Genomic DNA, 26,490 nt, shown 5'->3' on the forward strand with positions numbered 1-26,490 from the left:
GCACCTTGCACAGACAGGTAACCTGAGGCTCAGGGCATTAAAGGTCATCAGCGTAGGGCAAGGTGTGGGGAAGGGGCACAGAGCTTCCATGCCCCCTCTGGGATGCCACCCTCCCAGCACCTCCATGTGTTCAGCAACCCCAAAACTCTCCAAACCCCATCCTTTTGGGTTTTTATGAAGGTTTTGTTATGTAGGCATAATTGATTAAATCATTGACCATTGGGGATTAATTCAGCCTCCAGGCCCTCTCCCCTCCCCGGAGGTCAGTAACCCTAAATGAAGGCAGTGACCCTGCCCTCACCGGGCTCTTGTGGGTGACGGTTATGACGTCACCTAGCACTGGTCCTGCCGCAAGGCAGCTGCTTAGTGTTTGTGTCAGAAAGTATCTCGTACCAAGCACTACACTGGGTGCTACAAGTATGCAAAGGTGGCCTTTACATTAAAGAGGCTAAGAAGTCGGGACGTTGAAAGATACTTCTGAAAAATGGTTTGTGAAATACTTTCACGTGCATGATCTAATCAGGGCCTCTGCGACAGCAGTGCCCACTCAGTGGGGGGGGGACGGCCTCATCGCTCATGATGGAGGGAGAGGCCAGGCAGCCGGGACACACAGGCTCTGGGGACTCCAAGAAGGAATTTCCCCTTGGAGGGATCGGGAAGGTGTGCCGCTGGAGGAGGGCCACACCCCGAGGCTTCGAGGGCTTTGTCAGCAGAGGGCCAGAGGGAAGCTGGGAGGCTGGGCAGGTGAGCAGGGTCCAGCCTGTTCCCTCGGGGCTGGACAGGTCCATTCCTGGTGTGGCAAAGTAGTTTTGCTGAAAAGGTATGGCACTCGGGATAAGGGGGCCAGTGTCCAGGGCCCAGTTTACAGTAGCCCTGCGTTTCCTTGTCTGTAGGATGGAGGTGTGTCCCCGCCCCCATCCCCAAGCGAGGCTGAGCCGCGGGAGAGCATGGGGCCGCCAGCCTCCCCGTCCCCAAGATCTCTGGCCTTGCAAGATGGACTTGAAACAAAACTCCTGGACTTGTATCTTGTAGATTCTAATTGTTTCTCTTTGCCAGGATGCTGAAGCGATACTTCCCTCTTCATAATCCTAAAATTTTAATGCTATATGTTTAAATCCGCTTCTCATCCCTTATTATATCATGTTGAATACCCCATGGCCAGGGGTTCTACGTGTATACTGTACAGGGAGACTGTTATAGTGCAGTGGTTAGGTTCTAGGCCCTGACACTGGGTAATGAAGGTTTGACTCCTGACTCTACCATGTATTAGCCATATGACATTTGCCCTTAATATGACATCAATCTTTTGAAGTCCGTGTCCTCAACTGTAAATTGGAGATAATAATAGAACTTACCTTATAGGGTTGTAAAAATTAAAGGGCATAAACCGTCATAGAGCTCTTTGCCCAGGTCCTGGAGCCCTCCAATGGTATGTATTTATGGTGTGCAGGCTTCTCATTGCGGTGGCTTCCCTTGCTGCAGAGTACAGGCTCTTGGGCGTGCAGGCTTTAGTAGCTGTGGCACGTGGGCTCAGTAGTTGTGGCTCACGAGCTTAGTTGCTCCGCGGCACATGGGATCTTCCCGGACCAGGGATCGAACCCGTGCCCCCTGCATTGGCAGGCGGATTCTTAACCACTGCACCACCAGGAAAGTACCTGTTCTTATTATTAATACCATCTCCAGTCTTACAAGAGCCCTCCAAGGACACCATTATTACCCCATTTTGCAGAGGAGGAAACTGAGGAACTAGTGATTGAGGAGTTTGCCCAAGGCCACCTAACTCACAAGTAGCAGAGCTGCCTTTTGAACCCAGATCTACAAACTCTGCACCCCCTGTTTTCCCCGCTTTGCCATGCTGCCTTCCATCTCTTAAGAGGTAGTTAATATCCCTATTTCAAAGATGAGAAAACTGAGACTCAGAGAGGTCACTTAGCTGATACATCTGGGCCACCAGCTAGATGGTGGCCGCCACCTCCTGCTAGAAATCCCACACTGTTGTCCCTGCCCACTTGTACTTTCAGTGAACACAGGTAGTTTTGGCCATGGCACGGTACCTCCCTTACCCCACCAGGTCAGTGGAGGGTGATTAGTGTGGGGACTGTACACACCCAGGGTTGTATCAGGAGTTCTCACCACAACCCCCAGTGGCTTCTAGTTGGTCTTTTAAGGCCTTTTCAGGCCTTCACCACCTGGGATGGTGAGTCCAAACCTTGGGGCATGGATGTTTTTTAAAGACCAAGCCAATGGGAACAATTGTGTCTGAGCAGCAAGCACAGGACACACACCTGCAGCCCCCTGACCCTGGACTTACAGGTGCAGGGGATTCAGAAGGAGTCCCCTGTGTTCACAGGTGAATCTCCCAGGCATGCTGGCCTCTGGGGCCCTCACCACCAGGCCGGATTTGGCTTCAGAACCTCAGGAGCCCAGGGAGTACTTAGAGGGAAGGTCAGTTCTGGAAGGCCTCCTGGGTTTTTTTCATAAACTATTTACTGAAGTACATAACAGGCAGACATAAAAATATACAGATCATAAGCACACAGTTTATTTGTCACAAAACGGGTAGAATCATGTAAGAAGGGACCCCTCTTCCCCCTCCAATCCCACCACCCCCAGGTCACCCACTCTCCTGACTTCTCGTGACATAGACGAGTGTTGTCTGTGTCCTGGGATATGTAGTATTTGGCCATTCTTTCTGCGATTTCTCCATGTCATGTGCAGTCGTAGTTCTCTCGTTCTCATTGTTGCATAGTGTTCTGTTGTGGGAATAAACTGTAATTTATTCATTCCCATCATGATGACCCTTTAGATTGCTTCCAGCCTGGGGCACTGTTACCAACAGTCCTGCAGGGAACATCCTGGTACATGTGGATGTGGTTCCCGTGTGCATGTGGTTCCCATGTGGACGTAGCTCTGTTGGGTATGTGGTGGATGTGGAGTTGGGGGTCAGAGAGATGGCTCATGTGCAGCTCTGCTAGACATAGCCAGTTTTCCAGCATCCAGTCCCACCCCCAGCATGTGGGGTTTCATTTGCTGCCCATCCTCACCAACACTTATTTTCGTCAATTAAAAAATTTTAGCCATTCTAGGGAATTCCCTGGTGGTCCAGTGGTTAGGACCCCATGCTTTCACTGTCAGGGGCCCAGGTTCGATCCCTGGTCAGGGAACTAAGATCGCACAAGCCGTGCAGTGCAGCCAAAAAAAAATTTTTTTAATTAAAATGAAATGAAATAAAATTTTAGCCAATTAATGGGCATGTGGTGGTAATTGTTTTAACTGCATTTCTCTGATGTCCAGTGACCTTTTCATATGTTTATTGGCCACTGAGGTATCTTTTGTGATGGTACATTCAAGACTTGGCCCATTTTTTTCCTGTTGGGCTATTGGCCTTCTTGTTGATTTGTTACAGTTCTTTATATATTCTAGATCTGAGTCCCCTGTTAGATATCTATGTATTGTCAATATCTTTCTGTAAAGTTGCCTTTTTGCTCTCTTCATAGTGTCTTTTTGTGATCAGAAGTTGTTGCCTTAAACTGGCCCAGTTTGTCAACCGTTTGGTTGGCCTTCACGTTTATGGTTAATGCTCTTGTGTTCAGTGTAAGAATTGTTATCTTATGGTCTTGAAGCTTTTCTTTTGTATTTTCTTCTAAAAGCTTCACTCTTGTAGTTCTTATCCTTAGATCTGCCATCCAGCTGAAATTGATTTTGGTATCAGCAAATTGTCAAGGCGCTTCAAAAATCATTTTTTCCTGTGGTTATCCATCCACTTGACCCAGCACCATTTATTGAAAAGGGTTATTCTTTTCTCACTGCACTAAAGCATCCCCGTAGATATAAATCAGGTGACCGTATAGATGGGGGTTGATTTCTAGACTACTTGTTCTGTTGATCTGTTTTCTGTCCTTTCGCCAATACCACATGTTCTGCTTTCTATGATTTTATAGTAACTCTTGACTTGGTAACTGGTAGTCTAGGTCCTCCAGCTTTGGTCTTCTCTTTTAAGATTCTCTTGGCTTTTTTGGGGCCCTGGGCATTTCCATATAACTTTTAGAATCAGCTTGTCAAAGTCCACCAAAACAAACAAAAAAACCTTCTGGGATTTTAGTTGAGATTGGGTGGAATCTATAAATTAATTGGCATCTTCCAGTATTGAGCCTTCTAATCAGTGAACATGATTTTATCCCCCGGGGATGTCTTTTGAATGGTTTATAATAGCAATTAAACACTGGTTAAAGAGGAGCAGTTACAAGTAGCGCGTTCTCTTAATCATAATCATTTTAAAAGTCGCTCTTTCATCTCTCGTCCCACCGGCCCCTCAGCCTTTGCTTAGCTTGTACCTCTAGGCAGAGCACCGGGGCCAGGGCAGCTCCTGATGGAAGGGAGCCCGGGAGGATGGTAGCTCCCAGAGGAGTCTGAAGCTCAGGGAGCCTCTCTCTGCCCCCAAGCGCTTTGTTCGTGCATGTAATGCAACACCCCTCTGGCTGGGTGGGAATTTGTTTCTATTTCTGTCTCCCGTAATGCAGAGGGAGCATCCCATTCCTGTCTGGGTCCCTCGCTCTGTGCAGGGCCTGTCGGAGTGAAGATACTCAGAGAAAGGCCGTTGAATTAGTAAATGCTAAACCAGCACATATGTCTGCCTCTAAGGCAAACTAGCTCACAGTCTGCGTGTGGCTTATGTTAAAATGTTTTTAATTTTTAAATTAGAACATTGAAAACCCAGGCAATTCCACATAAAAGTCACTTATAGCTTCTTCTGGAAAAAAAAAAAACAAAAAAACAGAGGACCTGACCCCACGGAGCCCACCGTGACACCTGCCAGCAGGGGCTGAGGCTGAGTGGGGTCACCCTTCTAGATGGACCCGCACCACAGCCTGTGCCCCCCAGCCAGCCCTAGCTGTCCTCCTCGGCTCTGCTCACAGCCCCCCACCCCCCTGCAGTCTGCTTCACTTGCAGCGCCTGAGTGCTTTAAAGAAAAACAAAGCTTTTTATTATGGAACACTGCAAGCAAACACCAAAGCGTGGAGCATAGGAGAGGGAGCTCATGCACCTGTCACCCAGTTTCAACAACTATCCGCTCCTGGCCAGTCTTGCTTCCTTCTCCTTCCCCACTGTTGCTGGATTATCTTAAAGCAAGCATATAATTTCATAATTAATCCTATAATTCATATGAATTATGAATAAAGAAATCATATGATTTCATAGGAAATTGGAAATATTTCCTATGAAATTATGTGGAAATACGAACTACGAGAATATTTCAGTCCTCTCAAATTCAGGGACTCCCCTTTTTAAACCTAACACAGAGCTATCCTCCCATCCCTGTAAGTTCACAGTACGTCTCAGTATCATTGGAAACTCAGCCTGCATTGTTCATAGCTCCCTGAGTGACTGATCAATTTTTTTAACCTTTTTTTTTTTTTCTTTTTTAAATTCAGGATCTAAACCCACACATTTCAATTGACTACCGAATCTTTTAAGTCTCTCTTTCAGAGGTCAGGTCTATTGAGGTGTAATTTACATGCAGTAAAATTCACCTTTTTAAAGTGTACAGTTTGATGCATCCTGACAGGTGTGTGCAGTTGTGTAACCAGTGGTTGCAGTCAAGATACAGGACACTCCACACCCCAGAAAGCGCCCCCCCTGCCACCCAGGTCCCATTGCAGTCGCCACCCCCCAGCCCCACCTCTGGTAACCACCAATCTGATTTTTGTCCCTGTAGTTTTGCCTTTTCCAGACTGTCATGCAAACGGGGTTATGTCATCACAGCCTCTGGTGCCAGGCTGCTTCCCCTTAACATAATGTCAGGTCTCTCTCAGTCCGTGGGCTTCCTTCCATCCCTGTGATTCCCTCGCGGCATTTTCGTTGAAGAACCCAGATCATTTGTTTCCCAAAGTTTCCCACAGTCTAGAATTTTGCTGCCTGCATCCCACTGGGGGTTGCTTCTGAGAAGCCACAAAAGAGCTCATTTTCCTCCGTGACCTTCGTTTAACGGCCTGCTCTTGCCAGAAAGGCCGGGAAAGCCAGGAGTCAAGGCTACTGGCATCATCTCTATCCATCTTTATCTCCTTTTTCCACACCCAGCTCAGGGCCACTCTTTCTAGAGAGGGGTCCTTGGCTCTGCCGAGCACGACGATAGAAACACCAATGGGTTTTACAAAGAGAAGAGCGCAAGGAAAGGCCCCTGTGGCCGTGGAGGGTGGACAGTGCCCGAAGTGTCCTGCATCCGTGGAAATGGCGAGGCTGTGGGCTCAGGACATTCACGCCACCCTGCAAGCACAGGTGTGGGTTTTCTGATGCCACCTGACCACCAAGGGACCTCTCCTGTCCCTTGATGAGATTGGGGCCGTTTTGCCGTTCTAGCCAGTGCCCGAAATCTTGAACGTGGCCTGTCTGGGAAAGTGATGCAGAGCCGAGTGTCATCGGACCTTCTGGCCTCTCTGGGCATCACCAGGGCACCCGGTGCTAGTGGCTCCCTCTCTGTGGACCAGGCACCAGGGCACAGGGACATGCAGCATCCTCGGGGGCTCACATGCAGTTGGGGCACGTGAGGATGGTACAGTGACGATGCTCGAACAGCCCGGGGCGCCACCGGGGAGGGGGCTATGTCAGGATGTAGGTGTCCCCGGAGCTGAGTCTGGGAGGCTGAGTAGGAAGCTGGGCCAGGGCTGCGTGTGCAGAAGCCCAGGGCAAGGAAAGCAGGGCCTGCTCTGGGAAGGGCGTGTCTTGGTAGGGCCTGGGTGTAAGTTGCCAAGGGAGTCAGGGGTCATGAAGGGAACTGAGATAGAGCAGACGACAGAGGATGGATCTACAGGGCCTTGGGGTTTTATCTGACCCTCGCGGGGAGCCGACGGGAGGGCTGGTGCCAGGGCAGCCCTGAGACCAGCCATTCCTGAATGCAGTTTGGAGTGGATTGGAGGCAGGTCGTCGGGAGGCGTTGGCGCTGACCAGGGCCCACGGTACAGACGGCAAGCAGGGCACGGAGAGCAGCAGTGCCAGTGCCCAGAGAGAGGATGTGTGCTGGGACTTTCTAACACTTTATTATTATTTTTTTTTATTTATTTTTTTTTTTTAAAGAAGATGTTGGGGGTAGGAGTTTATTTATTTATTTATTTATTTATTTATTTATTTATTTTTGCTGTGTTGGGTCTTCGTTTCTGTGCGAGGGCTTTCTCTAGTTGTGGCAAGTGGGGGCCATTCTTCATCGCAGTGCGCGGGCCTCTCACTATCGCGGCCTCTGTTGTTGCGGAGCACAGGCTCCAGACGCGCAGGCTCAGTAGTTGTGGCTCACGGGCCTAGTTGCTCCGCGGCATGTGGGATCCTCCCAGCCCAGGGCTCGAACCCGTGTCCCCTGCATTAGCAGGCAGATTCTCAACCACTGCGCCACCAGGGAAGCCCTAACACTTTAATTCTTGCATCCCTGTTTTACAAGAGGCAAAGCCAATTCGGGGGGAGGTGAGTAACTTACCCAGGTCTGAGGAGGAATAAGCCCCAGAGCAGGACTTCACTCCCCAAGCCGTTGCCCCCACTCCTGCTAGCCCCCCGCCCAGGCCCTGTCGTCATCGCCCTTCCCACCCCACTCTCCTTTCAGGGCCACTTTGTCTGTGACTAGAGCCACGTCATCCCAGTGTCAGAGAATGTGGCTTTTCCTCTGTCCTGGACAGGCTGGGTGACCCTGAGCAGTTTCTTGGGCCTCGGTCTCTGCACAGTAGCACTAGCCCTGCCTGGCACCCAACTGGCCCAAGAGAAGGCAGGCCACCCGGGCCACGGCACGTTGTGGAGTCCCGACAGGCACGGTGGTGAATACGTGTTGAAGGCTGTGTGGGTAGGGGGTCCACCAGGGGAACAGCAGCCCCCTCGAGCCTTGGAGCACCCTAAGTGATGGGGAGGAGGCCCCCTGGGAAGGGCAGTGAAGTGTGAACGGGGCTGCTGTGTCCTGCATCCCGACCGATGGGGTGGCCAGGGGAGGTGCAGCCTTGCTCTGCACAGTGGAAGCAGATGCAAAGCCGCGGGGCCCTGGGCTTTCACAGGCTTGGAGTTGCTGCTTCAGCCCCAAGCCTCACTCCCCTCCGCTGTCAAATGGGGTAGAATCCTTTGCCACTTCACAGGGTGGGGACAATTAAATGAAGTAAAATAAAAAGCACACAGGAGGTGCTCAGTAAGTCCTAGTTCCTATTCCCTTTTGTGTCTTTGACCAGTGGCCTCACACCTGCTTCAAGCTCCCACCCGTCCTCACTGCCTTCCGTTGGTGCTGGTTCCCGTTCTTGGTCCCGTCAGTGGAGAGAGCTGCTGTTTTTTGTTTAAGCTCACAGCGAGACACTTTGTCTTCACCAAAAGGCAGCTCTTCCAAACCATTAGCTTTCTGCCACGAGGCTCCGGGCCATCTCTGCCCCGGTCCAGCTGCCTGCTCAGCTCTCGTCCCCTCTCCCATTGTGCTGCCCTGGGGACCAGAGAACTTGTCGCCACACACTAGGCTCTGGAAGGGAGCCATTCAAAAGCAACTGCCCTGTGTGTTGCCAAGAGCAGGGGAAAGTCTCAGAAGAAATCAGTTCCGCTCTGCAGAAAATTTAAATTTCAGACTAACCCTTCTGAGCCCTGCCTGGGACTGGAAACAAAATGAATCGCGCTGGGCCATCATGGTTCATCTCTGTCCAAGTGACTCAGTGCTTTTGTCCAGCCTCCCTCTCGCTTCCCCACCTGGCGGGCTGCAGTTGACTTCTGAAGCCTGAACCAGAGACACTCCTGTTCCCAATTTGGGAGCAGAGAGCCCTAATTGGAACCATTTGTGCTCCATTCTGGAGTGGCATGGTCTCTGGGCTCCGCGCCTGGGTCGGCTGCGGCCTCTCCTGATGGGCCGTTTGTACTTGGATGCCTTCGAAGGGGGTTCCTCACTTACAAACATCTCAGCAGCGAATGCGGTGCCCACCTTGCTGGGCGTACCCTGCACTGCGTGACAGGAGGCCGAGCTGTGCTGGTTCCTCAGCACGCTCTGCCCCCAGGTGACTGGACCCAGCATCGTAGGCTCTGTTACCCAGAGTTCTTCTGTAGGGAGGGAGGTGGGAACCAGATCTAATTTAATATGATCCTGAAGCACCCCGGCAGCAGGCTCGCTGCGCTCCCTTTATGGGGAAACGGCCCTGCCATAGCAACCTGCACCACTGCCTTCCAGTGTCCAGAGGAGCTTTGTTCTGCCTGCACGACTTACTTTTTTTTTTTTTTTTTTTTTTTAATGGGAAAGAGGGAGGATGTGGCGAGAAAGGGCTCTGATATAAACAGTTACCAAGGAGACCCGAGCCGGGGTTGGAGAGGTTTCCTCCTTCCCTCGGTCCATACAGAAGGAGGAGGGGTGTGTGCTAGACGCAGGGGCTCACGGGAGGTTCCAGCCCAGAGTCCTGGTTCCTCCCTGCTGGAGCCGCCAGACGCAGCAGCTCTCCCAGGCTGCGGGGACCGAGGCAGGCAGGGGCTCACAGGGCTTCCGAGAGGACCAGGGTGTCCGGGAGGATGTTCAGTGTCCGCGGGCCAGTCTGCCCGCTGCCAGCACTGGTAGAGAATGGACAGGGCCCGACTCGCTAGCTGCTGGCTCCCCGCCCGTTTCCAGGAGAGCAGCAAGCTGCCTTTTCCCTTCAGTCCCGAGTTGAGAGTAAGAAACCATGGGGTGCGCACACTCATCTCTGCAGGACGAGCCCATCCTGAGAAGGTCAGTTCCAGACAGTGTCCGGGCAGACGGTATGGATGCCCACAGGCACCCCTACTCAGTGTGGATGGAACTTCTTCCCCGGGCGGGGATGCCTGGAGGCACGAGGACGGCGCTGTGTAGAGCTGACCGCAGACTCGGGGGCAGTCCCGGGGGGCTCACCCAGGCACGGCCACCCTGGCTCCTTTGGTCCTGGTTTGCAGGCTGCACTTCTCTGCTTCCAGAGGAAGGGGTTTAGACCGGAAACCAGAAGGGCCCTCCATCACCCACTCCTCGGCCTGTGAAAGATCGGGTTCCGAGTGCAGATCCCGGCATGAAGCTGTCAGGAGGGGTGAAGCCAGCCGAGGGCGCCCAGGTGTGGACCTGCTCGGGGCCCGGCAGCCGGGCGTCGCGGTGGGCAGCGGCGGAACCCGCCTGGTGTAACCGGTGGGAACGTGGGGAGCTGCCCCGCGCCGGGCAGTGACTAGAGGCACAGACAGTGTCTTCCCCCGCCTCCACGGGTTTCCCTCTTCCCTCATGGGGCTGTGGGCGTGATCCTCCTTTTCCCCGCGGGCCGAAGCTAATGAAGGGACCAGCGCTGCCTTCAGAAGTGCACGCCCTTCTCAGGAGCACCCTTCCCCTGGGGGCGGGGGGCCCTAGCACCTCCTGCCCGCCCTCTGACACCCCCAGTGAGACCTGCGTGGAGGGCCCCCCCCGCCCTTGCTGCCAGCCCGGATCGTCCGCCCTGTGCAGCTGCGTGGGCGCCCCCCAGCCCCCCAGCCCTCCTCCCCAGAGCTCAGCTCCCACCCGCTGCTCGTGTCTCATCCAGCAGCCCCTCGGCTGCCGGCTGCCACGGCTTTCCCTCCTGGGAGCCCTTTTCCTCTCTGAGAATAGAGCCCAGCTCTTCCACGAGGCCTTTCCTGGGTTCTTCGGCCTCAGTGCCTGCTCCCTCAGAAGCCCCGTGGCATGGCGTCCACCCCGTCCATTTGGTCTTCGCACACCTCACCGTGTTGAAATCACAGAGTGACACAGACAGCTTTCTTCTGCCCTCCTTATCCTCGAGAGTTCAACAAGTTCCAGGTGCTAAGCGCGACCCTGGGGTGACTGCAGATGCCGAGATGCAGTGTTTTCCATAGAGGAACCCGAGGCCTCAAGAGGCCCGACTTGTCCGGTCACAGGCCCGTTTGGTGGCAGAACCAGAATTTGAACCAAGTCTCTGCTCCCGGTGTGTGGCCCCTCCCCTTCCTCCGTGATTCTCCTGAGCTCCTTCTCCAGCCTGGCGATGGGCCCTTGGAAGGTGGAGGCTGCCTCATTTAGTCTCATGCCCTCGGCACCGCCCAGCGCACACGTCACCTGGAGATGGAGAAGGGGCAACCGGGCGCTCCCTGGGCGGTGGGGTCCCTCTGGTCCCTTTCTTCAGCAAGGCCCCAAATCTGCTCAGATGTAGCTTCTGTGGAAACCTCTGCCCTTTGAGAAAAGAGAGCTTTTCTACTGACGTCAGACCCTCTCAGGTGGGTAGGGGAGCCTCCAAAGGCCTCCAGGCCGCCTCAGCCAACCTTTTGCCTGGCAGAGACTCAGGACTGACCCCCCGAGAAGCCCATAAAACGTCATGTGCTGAGTGCCGGGCACTGTGCTGTGCAAAGAGGTACACAGATAGCTCCCCCCAGATTGTGAAACCCAGGCCTCAAGTTGAGCAATGAGAATACGCTGAGGCAAGTGCCTGGACGGAGTTCCTGAAGACGTACTGATGACGGTGACAAACAACCTTATGTCTGAGCGGCAAGGAAAGGCGCTCTGGAGAGAAGCTTAGGCCGAGTGTCTTCAGGGATAAGCAGGAGTTGGTGGCAAAGGGTTAGAAGAAGGATGCTCTAGGCCACGGCGCGGTGGGTCCAAGGGCACACGGAACCAGGGAATGGCGGGCTGGTCATTGTGGCCAGAGCACCTGGAAGGTGGAGGGGGGTGGATTCTGAACCGGTGGGCCCCTTTCTCTTACTTAGAATAGCTTCTCTGATGTGGGTCTCTACCCAGGGTGTAGCTCTTCTAGTCATCCTCACCAGAGCCTTCAAAATCAATCCCATCTATAGCCATGCACAGCGTTTCTTAAAATAGCAAGTAATTTGTATCTTCTTAGTACAAAAGCCTTACATTTTCATTGTAGGAAAGAAGAGTGGAGGAGTTGGGAATAGAAATTAGCAAGAAAAAGAAACAAAAAACTCATAATTGCTCAACCTGAGGACAGAACAGCTCTTAACACATCAGCATCTACCCTTCTGTACCTTGCCTTTACACAAAAACAGGATTGTGTCACCTGTGTTACTTTGTAGCCTGCCTTTCCCATTTGACAAGAACGTCAGGTGATGGTCTGTGCTGTTCGGTACAGAGCAGCGTGCGTCACAGGGCACTAGGCTGTTCAGCCTCTCCCCTGTCTTCAGACGTCTGAATGTGTATTTGAATATAAAATGTATTTTTAATTATAAAAGTAACAAAACAAAAATTTGGAAAATTAGGGAAACCCTCTCACCCGTTATCCTAATGCTCCCGTGTCCTCTGTCTAAGATGCTGGTGTGTTTCTCTTCAGGCCACTTTTCTATGAACAATTAATCATGTGCGTTCCACTTCTAAGGACACAGATTCTGCTTTTCCTAGAAGAGGGCAAGTGTGAGGGAAGATGCATTGGTTACCTTGCTGGCTTGTTTCTCACTTGGCTTTGCGTCGTCTAAATTTCTCCTGGAGCGTCCGCTGTGGCCCGTCCACACGTGGAGAACTGGCAACGGTCAAGAAATTGACGAAGAAGAGTTCCATATAAGTGAATATTCCAAAACTCAAGCCTGGCCCCTTTTAGGTGTCAACTGAATGCATTTACTTTGTTTTCATTTTTTTAATTGAGGTGAAATTCACACCCCTTAAAATTCACGGCTTGCACCATTTCACAGTGTTTAATTCAGTGGCTTTTAGTACAGTCATCGTGTTGTACAAGCATACCACTACCTAATTCAAAACCTTTCATCACCCCAAAGGGAAACACTGTCACTCCCCACCCCCTCCCCCCAGCCCCTGGCACCACTAGTCCACCTCCCGTCACTATGGATTTGCCTATTCCGGACATTTCCTATAAATGGAAATTGCATTTCGTTTTGTACCTGCTTTTTTTCTCATGATTTTTCATCAGAAACATTTGTGTAGGTTGCTGGTATTTAACCATCAGTTTAAATTTACATCTGATTTTATGTTTAGTGGGTAATATATTCTCATGACTCAGAATTCAAAGCTACTCAGTGGTGGAATTCACGTCATCGTGCACCTTGCTTCCTTTCCTAATGGTGTGTCTTGGTGAGCACACCGTGTTAGTGCTCAGACAGACAGACAGGGTTGTAGGTTGTGTTGTAGTTCAGTCTGCACACAACTAGAGGGTTAGTGAAGACGCGGCCATTTGCGGCTGAACGCGGGCAGAAGTTGGACATGTGGCCAAGATGCTAGACACAAGACCCCTTTGAAGTGCAGGTTGGAGCTGGGCGTGGGAAGATGGGGCCAGTCCTGAGCACCTCTGCTCATTCGTGCTCCTGCCCTGGCCCTGCTGAGGTTAGGGATGGGCCGGCCCGGGGATGCCAGAATAAATGGGGAGTCGGGGATGGCCTGCTCTGGGTTCCTGTGCAGCTGGGCCCTCGCTGGGTGGGAAAGCCTGGGTGGCCAGCCCCTCGCTGCCTCCCTGCTGCCCCTCATGGGGCTGTTGCACCGAAGGGACCTCGGGACAGAGGAGGGAGGCTGGAGTGGCCAAGCCAGGCACCGGGCCTCACCTCCCCCTGCGGCCTACTGTGATGTTATTTAATGCTAAGACCCTGAAAATAGCATTAGTCCTGCACCTACTAACCTAGTGAAAAACCCAGCGGGGGCTTAGACATGAAACTTCTCATACCCTTATGTTTATGAAATACCTGTCTGAACAGCTTTGCAGGGGCATCCTTAAAAGAAACCTTCAGGGCTTCCCTGGTGGCGCAGTGGTTGAGAGTCCGCCTGCCGATGCAGGGGACACGGGTTCATGCCCTGGTCCGGGAAGATCCCACATGGCGCGGAGCGGCTGGGCCCGTGAGCCATGGCCGCTGAGCCTGCGTGTCCGGAGCCTGTGCTCCGCAACGGGAGAGGCCACAGCAGTGAGAGGCCCGCGTACCGCAAAAAAAAAAAGAAACCTTCACTTACATAAGTTTTTCCACAGACTCCAGGCCTCTAGCCCTGACAGACATTGCTTCATGCTGTTGTGATGAGTGTGTGTGTGTGTGTGTGTGCGTGTGCGCACGCACGCACATGCGCACACGCACGTGCATGCTGGCACTTCACTCTGTTACACTCTACTGTGCACAGGAGGCAGTGGAAAGAGCAAAGAATGTATGTCTCATTCCCCGGGTATGAATGCAGTCTATGGGGCGTGTACCAGAGAGTGAATTGCTGGGCTGTAGAGTCACAGGAGGTACTGCCAAGCCGCGTTCCAAAGTTGCCGTGCCATATCGCCCTCTCCCAGCTGCGTGTAGGAATTCCCATTGCTCCACAACCTCGCCTGTTTGAGATCTTGTCAGTCTTTTCAGTTTTAGCCATTCTTACTGGGTGTATGATAGATCTCACTGTGGTTTTAACTTCCTTTTCTCTGGTATCTAATAACGTCGAGCACCCTTCCCTATGTTCTTTGGCTGTTTAGATGCTCTCTTTAAGAAGGTACCCGTTCAAGCCTTTTGACAATATTTCTGTCGCAGTATGTGTCTTTTCTGATTGATTTGTAGAGATTTCTTATATTCTCAACCCTAGTCCTCATCAGTCCGATACGTGTACATTGCAGACACCTTCTCCCGTGCTGGGGCTTGCCTTTCATTCCCTTGATGGTGTCATTTTAAACAGAAACAACGGTATTTTAGTGTTCAGATTTGTCGCTTGGTTCAGACCGGCCATATTTCAGACATCCTAAATATTTACCATCCAGAGGTAAATCACCTTGCTGTCTTAGGCCTGAGAGTCCCTGGGGAGGCTCACTGGCTTGCTTTAGATGGCTGTGCAGGCCTGGGGCAAGGACAGAGAGAAGGAAAAGGACCAGAAGTGGAGAGGGAGGGGCAGGAGGCCAGAGCTAGGAGGTGGAGAGTGGGCGGGCATGCGGGGCAGTGGTGCTGCTCTCTGGAGGGGATGGGGTCCAGTTCAGGGCTTTAGAAGGTGACAGGGTCACAGAGAGGGGAGCAAGTAAAAGTGGCTCCAGGGCAGGGGAGGACTGGGGGGAGGGGGGCGTGTCTTGGGAATCTCAAGGGACTTGCTGTTCACGTGGGGCCTTGGTGGGGAACAGGGGTCTGTCGGGTGAGGAACTGGAGTGAGGACACTCTGGGCGGAGACAGTGGTGTTGACAGAATTCTAAGGACCATCGTGGAGGGCTGGTGTGTGGAGGGGAGTGGCAGGCGAGGCTGGGACAGGTTCTGAAGGGACTTGTGCACCCTTGGTCCTGTGGGTCATGGGAGCCATGGAAGGTTTCAGAGCGCGGCAGTAGCATGGTCAGAATCTTATTTGGGAAACTCCTGGTTGCCTTGAGGTGGGGACCATTGGCTGTGGATGGTGAGCAGCTGGGGAGTGAGCTTGACCCTTCGTTCTCGTGTTCTCAGGTACCCGGGTGGGTCAGCCCTGGCCCTGTGAGGCTGGATTTGCGAGGTTGGATTTGGACTTACCAGGCCCCGGAGCCTGGGTCCTGCCTCTTCCAGCCCTGGCACTGGACCAGAGGCGGCTGCTGGCAGGGGCACCACGGAGTGGAGCGGGCGGAGCTGGAAATGCCCCTCGCTGCTGCCATGTGCCTCCCGTGCCCAGCAGACACTTTTATTTTTCAGGACCTCCTCTGTCAAAGACAGCAGCTTCGTGGAAAAGATGAAGAAGACGGTGAGTTTTCTCTTTGTGCTCGGCCCTGGTGGGTGTGCGGGGGCATCCAGCAGAAGGCCAGCTTCACTGGACGGGAGGAGAAGCGGGCGGGAAGCCGGCTCAGCTCCCTGTGTGCGTACTTTCTGGGCTAACCAGAGCCTCGAGGCTGCTCTGCTGTTGCTGGGACAGTTTACTCCGCTTTTTGAATGTTTACTTCTTGAACAAACCAAACTGTAAGAACAGACAGACCCTCCCTCTGACTCGGATGCCGCCCCATCTCCTCCCTCCCAGACCAGGCTGTGTCCGTGAGCATATGTAAACCTCACATAGCTGTGATCCTAGCACAGCTACAATTTTATCTGTTTGATTTTTATTTAAGTGTTGAATTTTATGACCAGGTGCTTCATTCACATGGTTAAAATCCAAAACATAAACTATGTAGTGGAAAGCTTCTCTCCTATCCCTGTCACCCATCACTGTCCTTAGTATTTTATAGATCCTTCTAGAGCTTCTTTACGCACATATAATAAAAACAAATACAGACTTTTATACTTTTTAAACACAAAAGGTGGCATATTACATACACTTCTATAGACCTTCATTTTTTTCCCACTTAATGGTATGTCTTGGAGCTCCTTTCACAACAATTCAAAGATACCTCCCGCATTCTTTGTTATAGTTGCGTGATGATTCCATGTGTGGCCACAAGTACTATAATTTAACACTGCCTTGTTGATGGGCGTTTGGAATATTTCTAATCTTTAGCTCTTACAGATAGTGCTGCTGTGACTGTGTAGATCAGTTTGCATATTTGCAAATACAGTAAAATCCCAGAAGTGGAATTTTTGGATCAAAAGATATATGCATTTGTGATAGAAACTGCCAGATTGTGCCCCACCCCCGTAGAGGTCACGCCGCGGGACCGTCACTAGCAGTGTGAGAACACCTGTTCCCCACAGCCTTGCAGACAGTCTACTATCAAAGTTTGGGATTTTGCCAGTTTTCTAGGTTACAAAAAAGATATTTCTGTGGAGTTCTAATTTGCATTTTTCCTATGAATGAGTTTAAGCAAATTTTCATGTTATGCTGGCATTTCTTTTCTCTTTTTTTTTTTTTTTACAGATTCTCTGTTCAAATCTTTTGCCCACTTTTCTGTTGCGATTGATCTTTCTCAAGGAACTCCTTAAACTTATTAGGGTGATTAACCCCTCGTCTGTGATATGAGTTAATATTTTTCCCAGCTAACAGTTTATGTATCATTCGGCTTATTGTGTGTTTGCTTGTTCGTTTTGCCATGTTAAAGTTCCTTCGTCCATTTAACTATTCTGTGACTTCTGGACTTTGAGTCATCATTTGAAAGGCTTCCCCACTCTAAAGAGATAAAGGAATTCTTCCATATTTTTTTCTAGTATTTTTATGATTTTGTTTTCCATATTTAAAATTCAGTCTGTTGGGAATTTATCCTGGTGTAAGATGTAAGGTATGGGTCCAACAATTTTTTACACAGCTCTCTCAATTTCGTGTAATAAAGTCCATCTTTTCCCCACTAGTTTTATCATAAATGTAATTCCCATGGGTATTTGAATGTAGTTCTGTATTTTCCTATTCTGATACTTTGATCTAGCTGTCTGTGTATAAACAATATCATACTGTTTAATTATTATAACATTGTTTGTGTAATTATTATAACTTGTTTTAATATCTGTAGCACTAGGCACTTCCTCCCCCCGCCATCACTCTTATTTTTCAGTTTTCCTGGATGTTACTTCATACATATTCATTTATTTTAGGTAACAGTTTTATTGAGATATAATTCATATTCCATACAGTTCTCCAATTTAAAGTTTACACATCAGTGATTTTTAGTATATTCCCAGTTTTTAAGACATTTTCATCATCCCCAAAAGAAACCCTATGCCCATTAGTAGTCACTCCCCATTCCCCCACCCTGAGCCCTAAGCAACTATTCATCTACTTTTTGTCTCTATAGAGTTGCCTATATGGCAACTGGACATTTCATGTAAGTGGAATCATACAGTATATGGCCTTTTGTGGCATCTTTCACTTAGCCTAACATCTTCAAGGTACATCCATGCTGTAGCATGTGTCAGCACTTCATTCCTTTTTATTGCCAAATGATGTTCCAGTGGATGGATTCGCACTTATTTTTCCACAGGATTTTTAGGATCAAATTGTTGATGAAAAAAGAGCTGTTCAAGTTTTTATTAGGATTGTGTTACATTTCTGTACTGATAGAGGGAGAACTGACATCTTGTACATTGAGTTTTCCTGTGCAAAATCAGAGTGCCTTGGGCTTCCCTGGTGGCGCAGTGGTTGAGAGTCCGCCTGCCGATGCAGGGGACACGGGTTCGTGCCCCGATCCCGGAAGATCCCACATGCCGCGGAGCGGCTGGGCCCGCGAGCCATGGCCGCGGAGCCTGTGTGTCCGGAGCCTGTGCTCTGCAACGGGAGAGGCCACAGCGGTGAGAGGCCCGCGTACAGCAAAAAAAAAAAAAAAAAAAAAAAAAAAAAAAAAATCAGAGTGCCTTACCATCTGGTTGAGTCCTTTATCACTCGGTAGCGTCTCAGATGTTTCTTGTATGGCTTATTTCTAGGTACTTTATATATTTTGATGCTACCATAAATATTTAGCTACTGTTTTATATCCTGTTTTGCTCCCTTGACATCATAAGCATTATGTTAAAATACCTTTTTAAATGATTTGTAGAAAATTCAGGAAATGTAAAAGGTATGAGAACACTTCACAGCAATTGTAGTCCCTCCGTTCTATTTTGTCATTTGTACCTGTCAGGGCTCTGTGTCAGGCCAGAGACCCCTCTAGGCATTTTGGGCACTGGAAGGCTGCCGCAGAAAAACCTCATGTCTACAGAAAGGGACTGGGGAGGTGGCCTGTGCCTTGCTTCCACCTTCCAGATCTTGCAAAGCACATCTAGTTGGCTGGACCTAATTTGCTGCATCCCTGGCTGCAGGGAGTCTGGGGGATGGAGTTCCAGCTTTTCCAGAGCTGCTGCAGTGGGCACAGTAGGAGGAGGGTGGGATGAAGAGCCTGTGAGCCAGTTATGGTACCTTTCCCCATTGTCTAGATTTTTATAAAGCATATGCATTACTTTTGTAAACATCCAGAAAAACTCACCCATGATTCCCCATTTAAAGACTCTTGGTATATTTCACACCATTCTTTTTCCCTGTGCATTTATATGTATAAACACACACATATGTGGAGTGGATATGTAACAAAATGGGATTATGCTATACATAGTCTTTGACCACTTTTTTGTTGTTTTTTTTTTTTACTGAACGTCATTTTTGCATTTTTACACATGTCCTTTAAAAATATGCCCACGGTGTGATTTTGAGCAGCTTGTGTGTGTAGGATTATCTTGATGGCTCCAGCTGAAGTCAGCTCGGTGGCCTCTGACCCCATCCGCTGCAGTGGCTGTGGCAGTGAGATGCTAGCCCCAGAGCGACTTAGAAAGGACCTGAAGGAGGCAGGAAAGAGGGTGCCCTTGAGGGACCTGCCTGCCCCTGTGGTCACCTAGAGCCTCCAGTGAAGCCTGTGGCTCTTGGCCCCTCACTGATCCTGCGTGTCTGGCCATCCCTAGGGCAGGAACATCGTCGTGTTCTACGGCTCCCAGACGGGGACCGCCGAGGAGTTTGCCAACCGCTTGTCCAAGGACGCCCATCGCTACGGGATGCGGGGCATGGCGGCAGACCCGGAGGAGTATGACCTGGTGAGCTCTCGCCGCGCCCTGCCCCCTTCCTCCCATGCAGTGCAGTCCAGGGCATTAAGGAAGTCACGTCTGGATCGTGGAGACGCTTAAAGGGCTGAGTTAGCCAAAGGGACAGACAGGAATAGGGGTCTCTTGTCATCTGTTCCAGCAGCCAGGTGGCCCCAGTTTTAAGGACATTAAGAACACCTGGCCCAGGTGTGCGCATATGCGCTCTCAGCAGTGCTCACGCTCAGCCTTCCAAGCTCTCCACGCTGCAGGCTTTGCAAGTGCTGGACAGGTGCCAGCAGAAGCGACTCGGGCACCTAGTGGATTGGTTGTGGCTTAAAAGATGAAAAGGGTCTCAGCAAGTCAGGAGAGGAACTGTTTCTCATCTCCCCTCAACCCCCACCCGAGAACTGCAGTTCCAGGGGAGCTGGACCGAGGAGTAGGGGGGTCTGGGCTCTAGTGCCGCTCTGCCCCGACTGCCCATGTGACCCTGAGCGAGCACCCACCGAAGGCCTTCCTTGACTCGTCTACAGAGAGGCAGTGAGGGTGTTGTGTGGGCCATCTCCAGGAACCCTTCAGCTGGGCTTTGAAATGAGGCTGTAAACTCGCATGTGTGGGCTTGGGGAGGGCCCAAGAGAGCCCAGGAACTGAGGGAAGGGCCCCCATCTGGAGCTGCAGGATCCCCGCCTTCTCCTGTCAACCATCGTTGGCACGTGGCTCCTCCGGGCCAACACAGGACTGTCTGCAGGACACAGTCCCCACTTCCTGGCCCCAGCTGCACCCAGCCTGCCTCTGAGGGCGGAGGGGACCCGCTCACCTTGCTATCTCTCCTCTATGCGCCGGCTCTTTCGCCAGTCGTGGCTCTCCAAAGGGCAGGAAACTTCCAGCAGTCTGCTTGCCTGTTTCTGAGACAGCCAGGCCAGCGGCCCCAGTTGGACTCAGTGGACAGGGAAGTGGGGAGTGGTCCTTAGGCACCCAGGAGGGGCAGGGCTGGCAGGGAGCAGGCAGTCCTGGGAAGGTGCCCCAGGGAGTTGCCTTCCTGCTTCTCCCCTGAAGGGTCGTTGCCAGACATCGGGGCGGGGGAGGCAGTGTCGGGCTCTTGCTGCTCCAGCACCACGATAAATGAACCTTCCCTTAGACCCGCTCTCTTCTGAGGGCCAGCTGCTTCCCACACGTGCCACTCCATCTCCCAAACCGAACCATCCCCCACCTACTCCACGCCCCTGCCTTTGGTCTTGGGGACAAGCACCACTACCCATCTGTCTTAGGACCTGGGTTTCGAGTTGGTGGACAGTTGGTTAGGAATTAGCGCGAGCCCAGGTCCTCCCGTGCCCCAGGGACTTTGTGGGATGATGAGGTTCTCCGGAGGTGGCCCAGGGCACCATGTTCCAAGTGCCAGCCCGTGGCCTGGAACCCAGCATACTTCTGTCAACACCCCAGGCCCTCACCTGTGCTCTTCTGGGCCTGCTGTTCCCTTTGCTCTTGAAATGCACCCCGTCCACCTGAACACTTGACTCGCCCATCTGCACCCCTGTTGGGAGCAGGCTTAGTCTTGGTTGCTGGGCCTGGCCCTGCCTTTGTCTCCCCAGGGCGACCTGAGCAGCCTGTCAGAGATTGAGAACGCGCTGGCAGTGTTCTGCATGGCCACCTACGGCGAGGGGGACCCCACTGACAATGCCCAGGACTTCTACGACTGGCTCCAGGAGACGGACGTGGACCTCTCTGGGGTCAAGTACGCGGTGAGTCACCCATGTGGGCTTACGCAACCTCCGGAACCCCGTGTCCAAGAGGAACTCCTCCAGTTCTCACCTCGTTTGATCAGCTAGGGCAGGCCCAGGTGCCAGGACAGGGGCTTCGAGCTGAGGGCCTGGTAGGGAGCTCGTGGCAGGGAGTCCCAGGAAGGCCGCTCATGGGGCGACCTTGTCTTCCGCCTGGGCCCGGCCCAAGAGCTCCCCCTCCCATGTCCCAGCCCCACTTTGCTCGGGAACATGTGCTACTGGAGACTGAAGGCAAGAAAAGGGCGGGGGGCTGACCAAGCTTCGCCTGGGCAAGGAGAATCTTGAATGGGCGGGGTGGACCCCCTGCTGCCGCCAGGGTCAAGACCAAGGTGGTTGAGGAGGGGCCTGGACTGCAGGTCAGCAAAACAAAGCCACCTCTGGGGCCTTACAGTGCAAGGTGTCTGGCAGGGACCGCTGACCACTGGCCCCTCATCCACACAGGTGTTTGGCCTTGGGAACAAGACCTATGAGCACTTCAACGCCATGGGCAAGTATGTGGACAAGCGGCTGGAGCAGCTCGGGGCCCAGCGGATCTTTGATCTGGGGCTGGGCGACGACGACGGGAAGTGAGTGACCCCCCTCCAGGGCCCCCGCCTTTGCACGCCCCCCTGGGCTGTTGTGTGTCAGGAGCCACAGGTTAGGGCTGGCCGGGGCACAGGAGGGGAGGGCGGGGCCGTGATGTCAGCGCAACTCTGTGACCCGCCTCACCACAGGGGAGGGAAGGCCATCCCCCCACATCACCAGTCCCCACCTTCTTTGCTCACCCACACCCTCCAGCTCACCCGGCTCAGATGGGGCTTCCCGGGGTTACTACAGGCCCTCTGGACGCTTCCTGACGCCCTGGGTTACATCACTGGGCGGGCTGGTGTGAAATGAACCCTCCAGCTTGGAGGGGTGATGGGACAGAGAGTCCGAGCTCTCCCTGCAGCCCCATCTGGAGCCTGGCTCATCCCCTCTCGTCCCCAGCCTGGAGGAGGACTTCATCACGTGGCGAGAGCAGTTCTGGCCGGCCGTGTGCGAGCACTTAGGGGTGGAAGCCACTGGAGAGGAGTCCAGGTGAGTGTGCGCAGGTGGGCCGGGGCCTCGGGTGCTGCCTGCCGAGGTGGGGGGACTGGCCTGGCGGGTGTGGTGGGGCTGGAGGAGGCTCCGCCAGGGTGTGGGAGGGGTGCAGGCCCAAGCGCTTGGGCTGTGCCTGCAGGTGACGGTCAGGGCGGGCTTCCTGGCCTCCTCAGGGCAGAGCCTCGGGCCTGCTGACGGGCCGCCCCGCCCTCCGAGCGCGAGCTGGTCCCTCCTGCCTCCCACACTCGCGCGTCTCCTTCCTCGTGGGTCACGTCTGGCCCCACAGCCCTCGCTGCACGTCCCATCGCCTCACAGCCTCACTCCCTGCTTGGGACCCGGCCCCCTCCCGGCCCCCGGCCTCACCCTGCGTCTCCCCTTTGCAGCATTCGCCAGTATGAGCTTGTGGTCCACACAGACATAGACGCGGCCAAGGTGTACATGGGCGAAATGGGCCGCCTGAAGAGCTACGAGAACCAGAAACCGTGAGTAGAGAGCGTGGCTGGGGCCGGACAGCTGCCCGTCCCATGCGTCCCCGCAGGGCCTGTCCTCCCAGGCCCTGTCCTGTGGGGCTTCCTTACCCCCACATCCAGGAGTAGGCCTGGGTGAGGGCACCTATGTTTTCACTCCACCGCACAGGAGGGCGTGAGGCCTGGAGCAGAGATGGGAGGCTGCTCTGAGCCCGGGGCCCTGGGGACCCCTCCCCTCCGCTCCCAGCAGTCCCTCCGCCCAGGGCATGGCCTTGAGGGGACTGGCCCTTGCTCAGCTTGTACTTCATTTGCCCTGTAAATATCCTGGGGTGGGGGGTACCCACCAGTCCCTGGACCAGGACGGTGAGTTCAGCTCTGGGTCTGGGTGGAACTTGGGCAAAAGGGCTCGCTTCCTTAAAATCTGCCTCGATGTCTGGACGTTTTGTCCAGAAACACAGTGTTCCTCTCTAGGGCCCCTGGGTGCCACCCAGAATCCTGCTGGAGCCACCCAGGAAACCACCAGGCTAGAACCACCAGGCTTTGAGACCAGCAGCCCTGCTGCAGCTGTAGCCAGAAAGCCCAACATTTCAGTGGCTTCACAGAGTGAAAGCCTCTCTCCTGTTCACATACAGTCCTGGGCCCGTGGGCAGAGGGGGGCTTTGCTCCACAGTCACTCGGAACCCAAGCCCCTTCCACCTTGGGAGCCACCTTCAAGGGCCTGGCCCTCCTTGCGCTCTGCTCACCAACGTGTACAGAGTGTGGAGGGTCCCCCAGGTTTTTAGGGACCAGCCTCAGTTTCCATGTCTGTAAATGGGGACACTGATAACCTAGCTCTACCCCCTTGCGGGATGCCGGGAGCACCGCTGTGGATTAGGCTGGGAAAGCCCATTACCTAATTGGAAAGGTTTCCTCGTGACCCTTGGAGGCCAGCTCTGATGTTTCCTGTGTCCTGTGTGGCCAGAAGTGTCCCTTGGGGTGGGAAGATTCAGACTGAAGGCCTGGCCAGTCACTGAGCTGCTCTCCCCACCCAGCCCCTTCGACGCCAAGAACCCCTTCTTGGCTGTCGTCACCACCAACCGGAAGCTGAACCAGGGAACCGAGCGACACCTCATGCACCTGGAATTAGACATCTCAGACTCCAAAATCAGGTATCAGCTGCTGCCACCCCCCACCCCCTCAAACCTTTCACCCAGGCCTCCTGTTTGGGTGCAGAGCTGTCTTCCACCCTCCTCCTGAGCCTCGCATCTCCCCCAGGTATGAATCTGGGGACCACGTGGCTGTTTACCCAGCCAACGACTCTGCCCTGGTCAACCAGCTCGGCGAGATCCTGGGTGCTGACCTGGACGTTATCATGTCCCTGAACAATCTTGACGGTGAGTCCTGGGATCCAGGCCTCCCTACCTACCTGGGCCTGAGGTGGCTGGTGGGAATGGGCCCCTTGGCAAGGTCCATAGGTTGAACTTCTGCTTAGGCCTAAAGCCTGGTGCCCTAGAAGCCCTCATAACCAAGACCCCAGTTACAGGTTGTAGAACAAACTCAGGGTCGGGGGAAAAGGGAGCTGCAGGGTCTGGCGCTCTCCCTTTTGGGGTTCCCCCATCCCTTCACTGCCATATTCCCTTGAGGGAGTGTGGGTGCCTGGAGACAGAGCCAGCCTGTGTCCTACAGGGAAGAGAGCCACAACTGGCCACTGAAGGCCCTCTCTGGCTCCAGGGTCTCCTCACCTGTGAACCCAGGGATCCGAGTCAACAATCCTGACAGCCCTCCAGGTCCATTCAGGGTGCTCAGAGTGCAGGGGGCACTACCGTGGGGCAGGGCTGCCCGGCCTGTGAATGCCCCCAGTGCCCCCACTGTCCACTGACCTGGGGCCCAGCTCGGCCTGGCCCTGCCCCGCTCACTCTTGTCCTCAGTGACCTGGGCCTGGGCTGCTCCTTCTCAGCAGCTCGAGTCAGCCTTGAGAGGAGCTGCGTGAAAGGGGGCTGATTTATATCAGAATTCGCTGTGCCGGCAGTGGACTCACGGTAGTGCACGCGTGGGCCTTTCTTGCACTGGGGGGCATGTCTCTTGTGCCATCTGAGGCAGGACCTTGCTGGGGGTCAGGAGGGGTGTTGGTGCTCACTCTCCCCCAGGAGACTCTGGGCCCCTGTGAAGAGCCGTTCACTGCCAAGAGCTGCTTGGAGAGAGGGCTGCAGAGGCTCCGAACTAGAGGCAGAAGTGGGGCTGTAGAGGAAGTGCCCACACCTGCCCCTGTAGTGCAAGGCCTGAGCCCTGGTTTCTGGGCTTACACAAGAGGGTGCCTGGGTGCAGGGAACACCTGCTGCTTGATGTGGGTGCTGGGTACACGAGGACTTTCAGTTCATGAAAATCCATCAAGCATTGCACTGTGACTCGTACACTGTACGTCGGTCATACTTCAGTACCAAGTTCAAACCCCTCCCAAAAATAGACCCAAACTCCTAAAGGCTGAGCCGTCCCGGGCCAGGCCCTCTCCTCTCCATGTGGCTCGGCAGCCTCGTGGTTCCACGGGGCTCATTTGTGCACAGGAATAAACACCCCTGCAGTCATGCCTCTAAGAGATGGAGTTGCTCCTGGGTCCAGTCCAGCTCTAGCCTGCTTGTGGGGAGCTGTCAGTAAAGCCAGCCTGTTGACTGTGGTAGTGGAAGGCCCCTGGCAAGGGCTGGCGGGGGGTCTGTGCCAGCAGCTGCCCCTGAGTGTACAGGATGCTGCCCCCAGAGCTTGGCCCTTGGGTGACACATGCACAGACCTCCACGTGTGTCCAAGCATAAAAACTGACCTGGAGGGGGCTCTACTGTCACAGCTGAAGGCCTGGTATTGGCATCGCACAGTCATGAGCCTGGAGTCCCCCGCCACAGTGGACCAGGTCCAGCCCACAGGCAGGCAGGACACACTTGGGGAGCTCCCCCTCTGCAGCCCTCTCTGAGCAGCTCTTGGCAGGGGAAGGGTCCCCGAAAGGGCTGATTCTCCTGGGTGGGGACAGTGACTGCCAGGGCTACCCTGGCAATATCCTGCCTCTGATGAAGACTACCTGTCCAGCGTGAAGCTTGAGGGTGGCCGAAGCCTGAGGCTTTGCCCCCAAAGTCAAGGAAGGACCAGAAAGAGCTGGTCTTGCTTCCAGTGCTCCCTGGGCTGCCTGCTTCCTGAAAGGAGGCCTGAGGCTTTGCCCACCCCGTCCCGTGGCACCCTGCCCATCCCGGGGGGCGGCCACTAACCCCGAACCCTGCCTGCCCTCTCCTTACAGAAGACTCCAATAAGAAGCACCCATTTCCCTGCCCCACCTCCTACCGCACGGCCCTCACCTACTACCTGGATATCACCAACCCGCCCCGCACCAACGTGCTCTACGAGCTGGCCCAGTACGCCTCAGAGCCCTCGGAGCAGGAGCAGCTGCGCAAGATGGTCTCCTCCTCGGGCGAGGGCAAGGTAGGCCTGCCACTCGCACCCCAGCGCCCGCCACCGCCTCAGCCCTGCACCGCAGCTCCCAGCCAGCACCCCCAGGCATTCCCCAAGCTGCCTGGGCCCAACTTAAGCCCTGTGCCCTAGGTCCCCGTGTCTCACCTACATCTGCATCTCCCCAGGAGCTGTACCTGAGCTGGGTGGTGGAGGCTCGAAGGCACATCCTGGCCATCTTGCAGGACTACTCGTCCCTGCGGCCCCCCATCGACCACTTGTGTGAGCTGCTGCCTCGTCTCCAGGCCCGCTACTACTCCATCGCCTCGTCCTCCAAGGTGTGGGCTCCAGGCCTGTCCGCTTATAGGAGACATAGCGTTGGCTCCTTCGAGGGGCCGGGGTCCCTGGGCTACAGCCCCAGCTCTGCCCCCCGTGCCCAGGGCAGTTCACTCGACACTCCTGGGCTGTGTGTCTAGTAGGCTGGACTGTAAGACTGCAAACTG

At 53.8% G+C, this 26,490-nt stretch overlaps 1 protein-coding gene across 1 annotated transcript in view; it reads left to right on the forward strand.

Annotated features, from left to right (window-relative positions):
- Nucleotides 1-26,490, forward strand: part of POR (cytochrome p450 oxidoreductase) — a gene marked incomplete at its 5' end in the record, with an annotated part of 28,382 nt that overhangs the window by 433 nt on the left and 1,459 nt on the right. Inside the window, 10 exons of the mRNA XM_079718670.1 lie at nt 15,514-15,562; nt 19,165-19,293; nt 20,868-21,017; nt 21,498-21,622; nt 22,023-22,112; nt 22,499-22,597; nt 23,614-23,730; nt 23,837-23,955; nt 25,839-26,020; nt 26,176-26,325. Of these exons, the coding sequence (XP_079574796.1) occupies nt 15,514-15,562; nt 19,165-19,293; nt 20,868-21,017; nt 21,498-21,622; nt 22,023-22,112; nt 22,499-22,597; nt 23,614-23,730; nt 23,837-23,955; nt 25,839-26,020; nt 26,176-26,325 (1,210 nt within the window). The remainder of the gene's footprint in view (nt 1-15,513; nt 15,563-19,164; nt 19,294-20,867; nt 21,018-21,497; nt 21,623-22,022; nt 22,113-22,498; nt 22,598-23,613; nt 23,731-23,836; nt 23,956-25,838; nt 26,021-26,175; nt 26,326-26,490) is intronic.

Source organism: Hyperoodon ampullatus, assembly GCF_949752795.1.
Source record: "Hyperoodon ampullatus genome assembly, chromosome: 14".
Taxonomy (NCBI): domain Eukaryota; kingdom Metazoa; phylum Chordata; class Mammalia; order Artiodactyla; family Ziphiidae; genus Hyperoodon; species Hyperoodon ampullatus.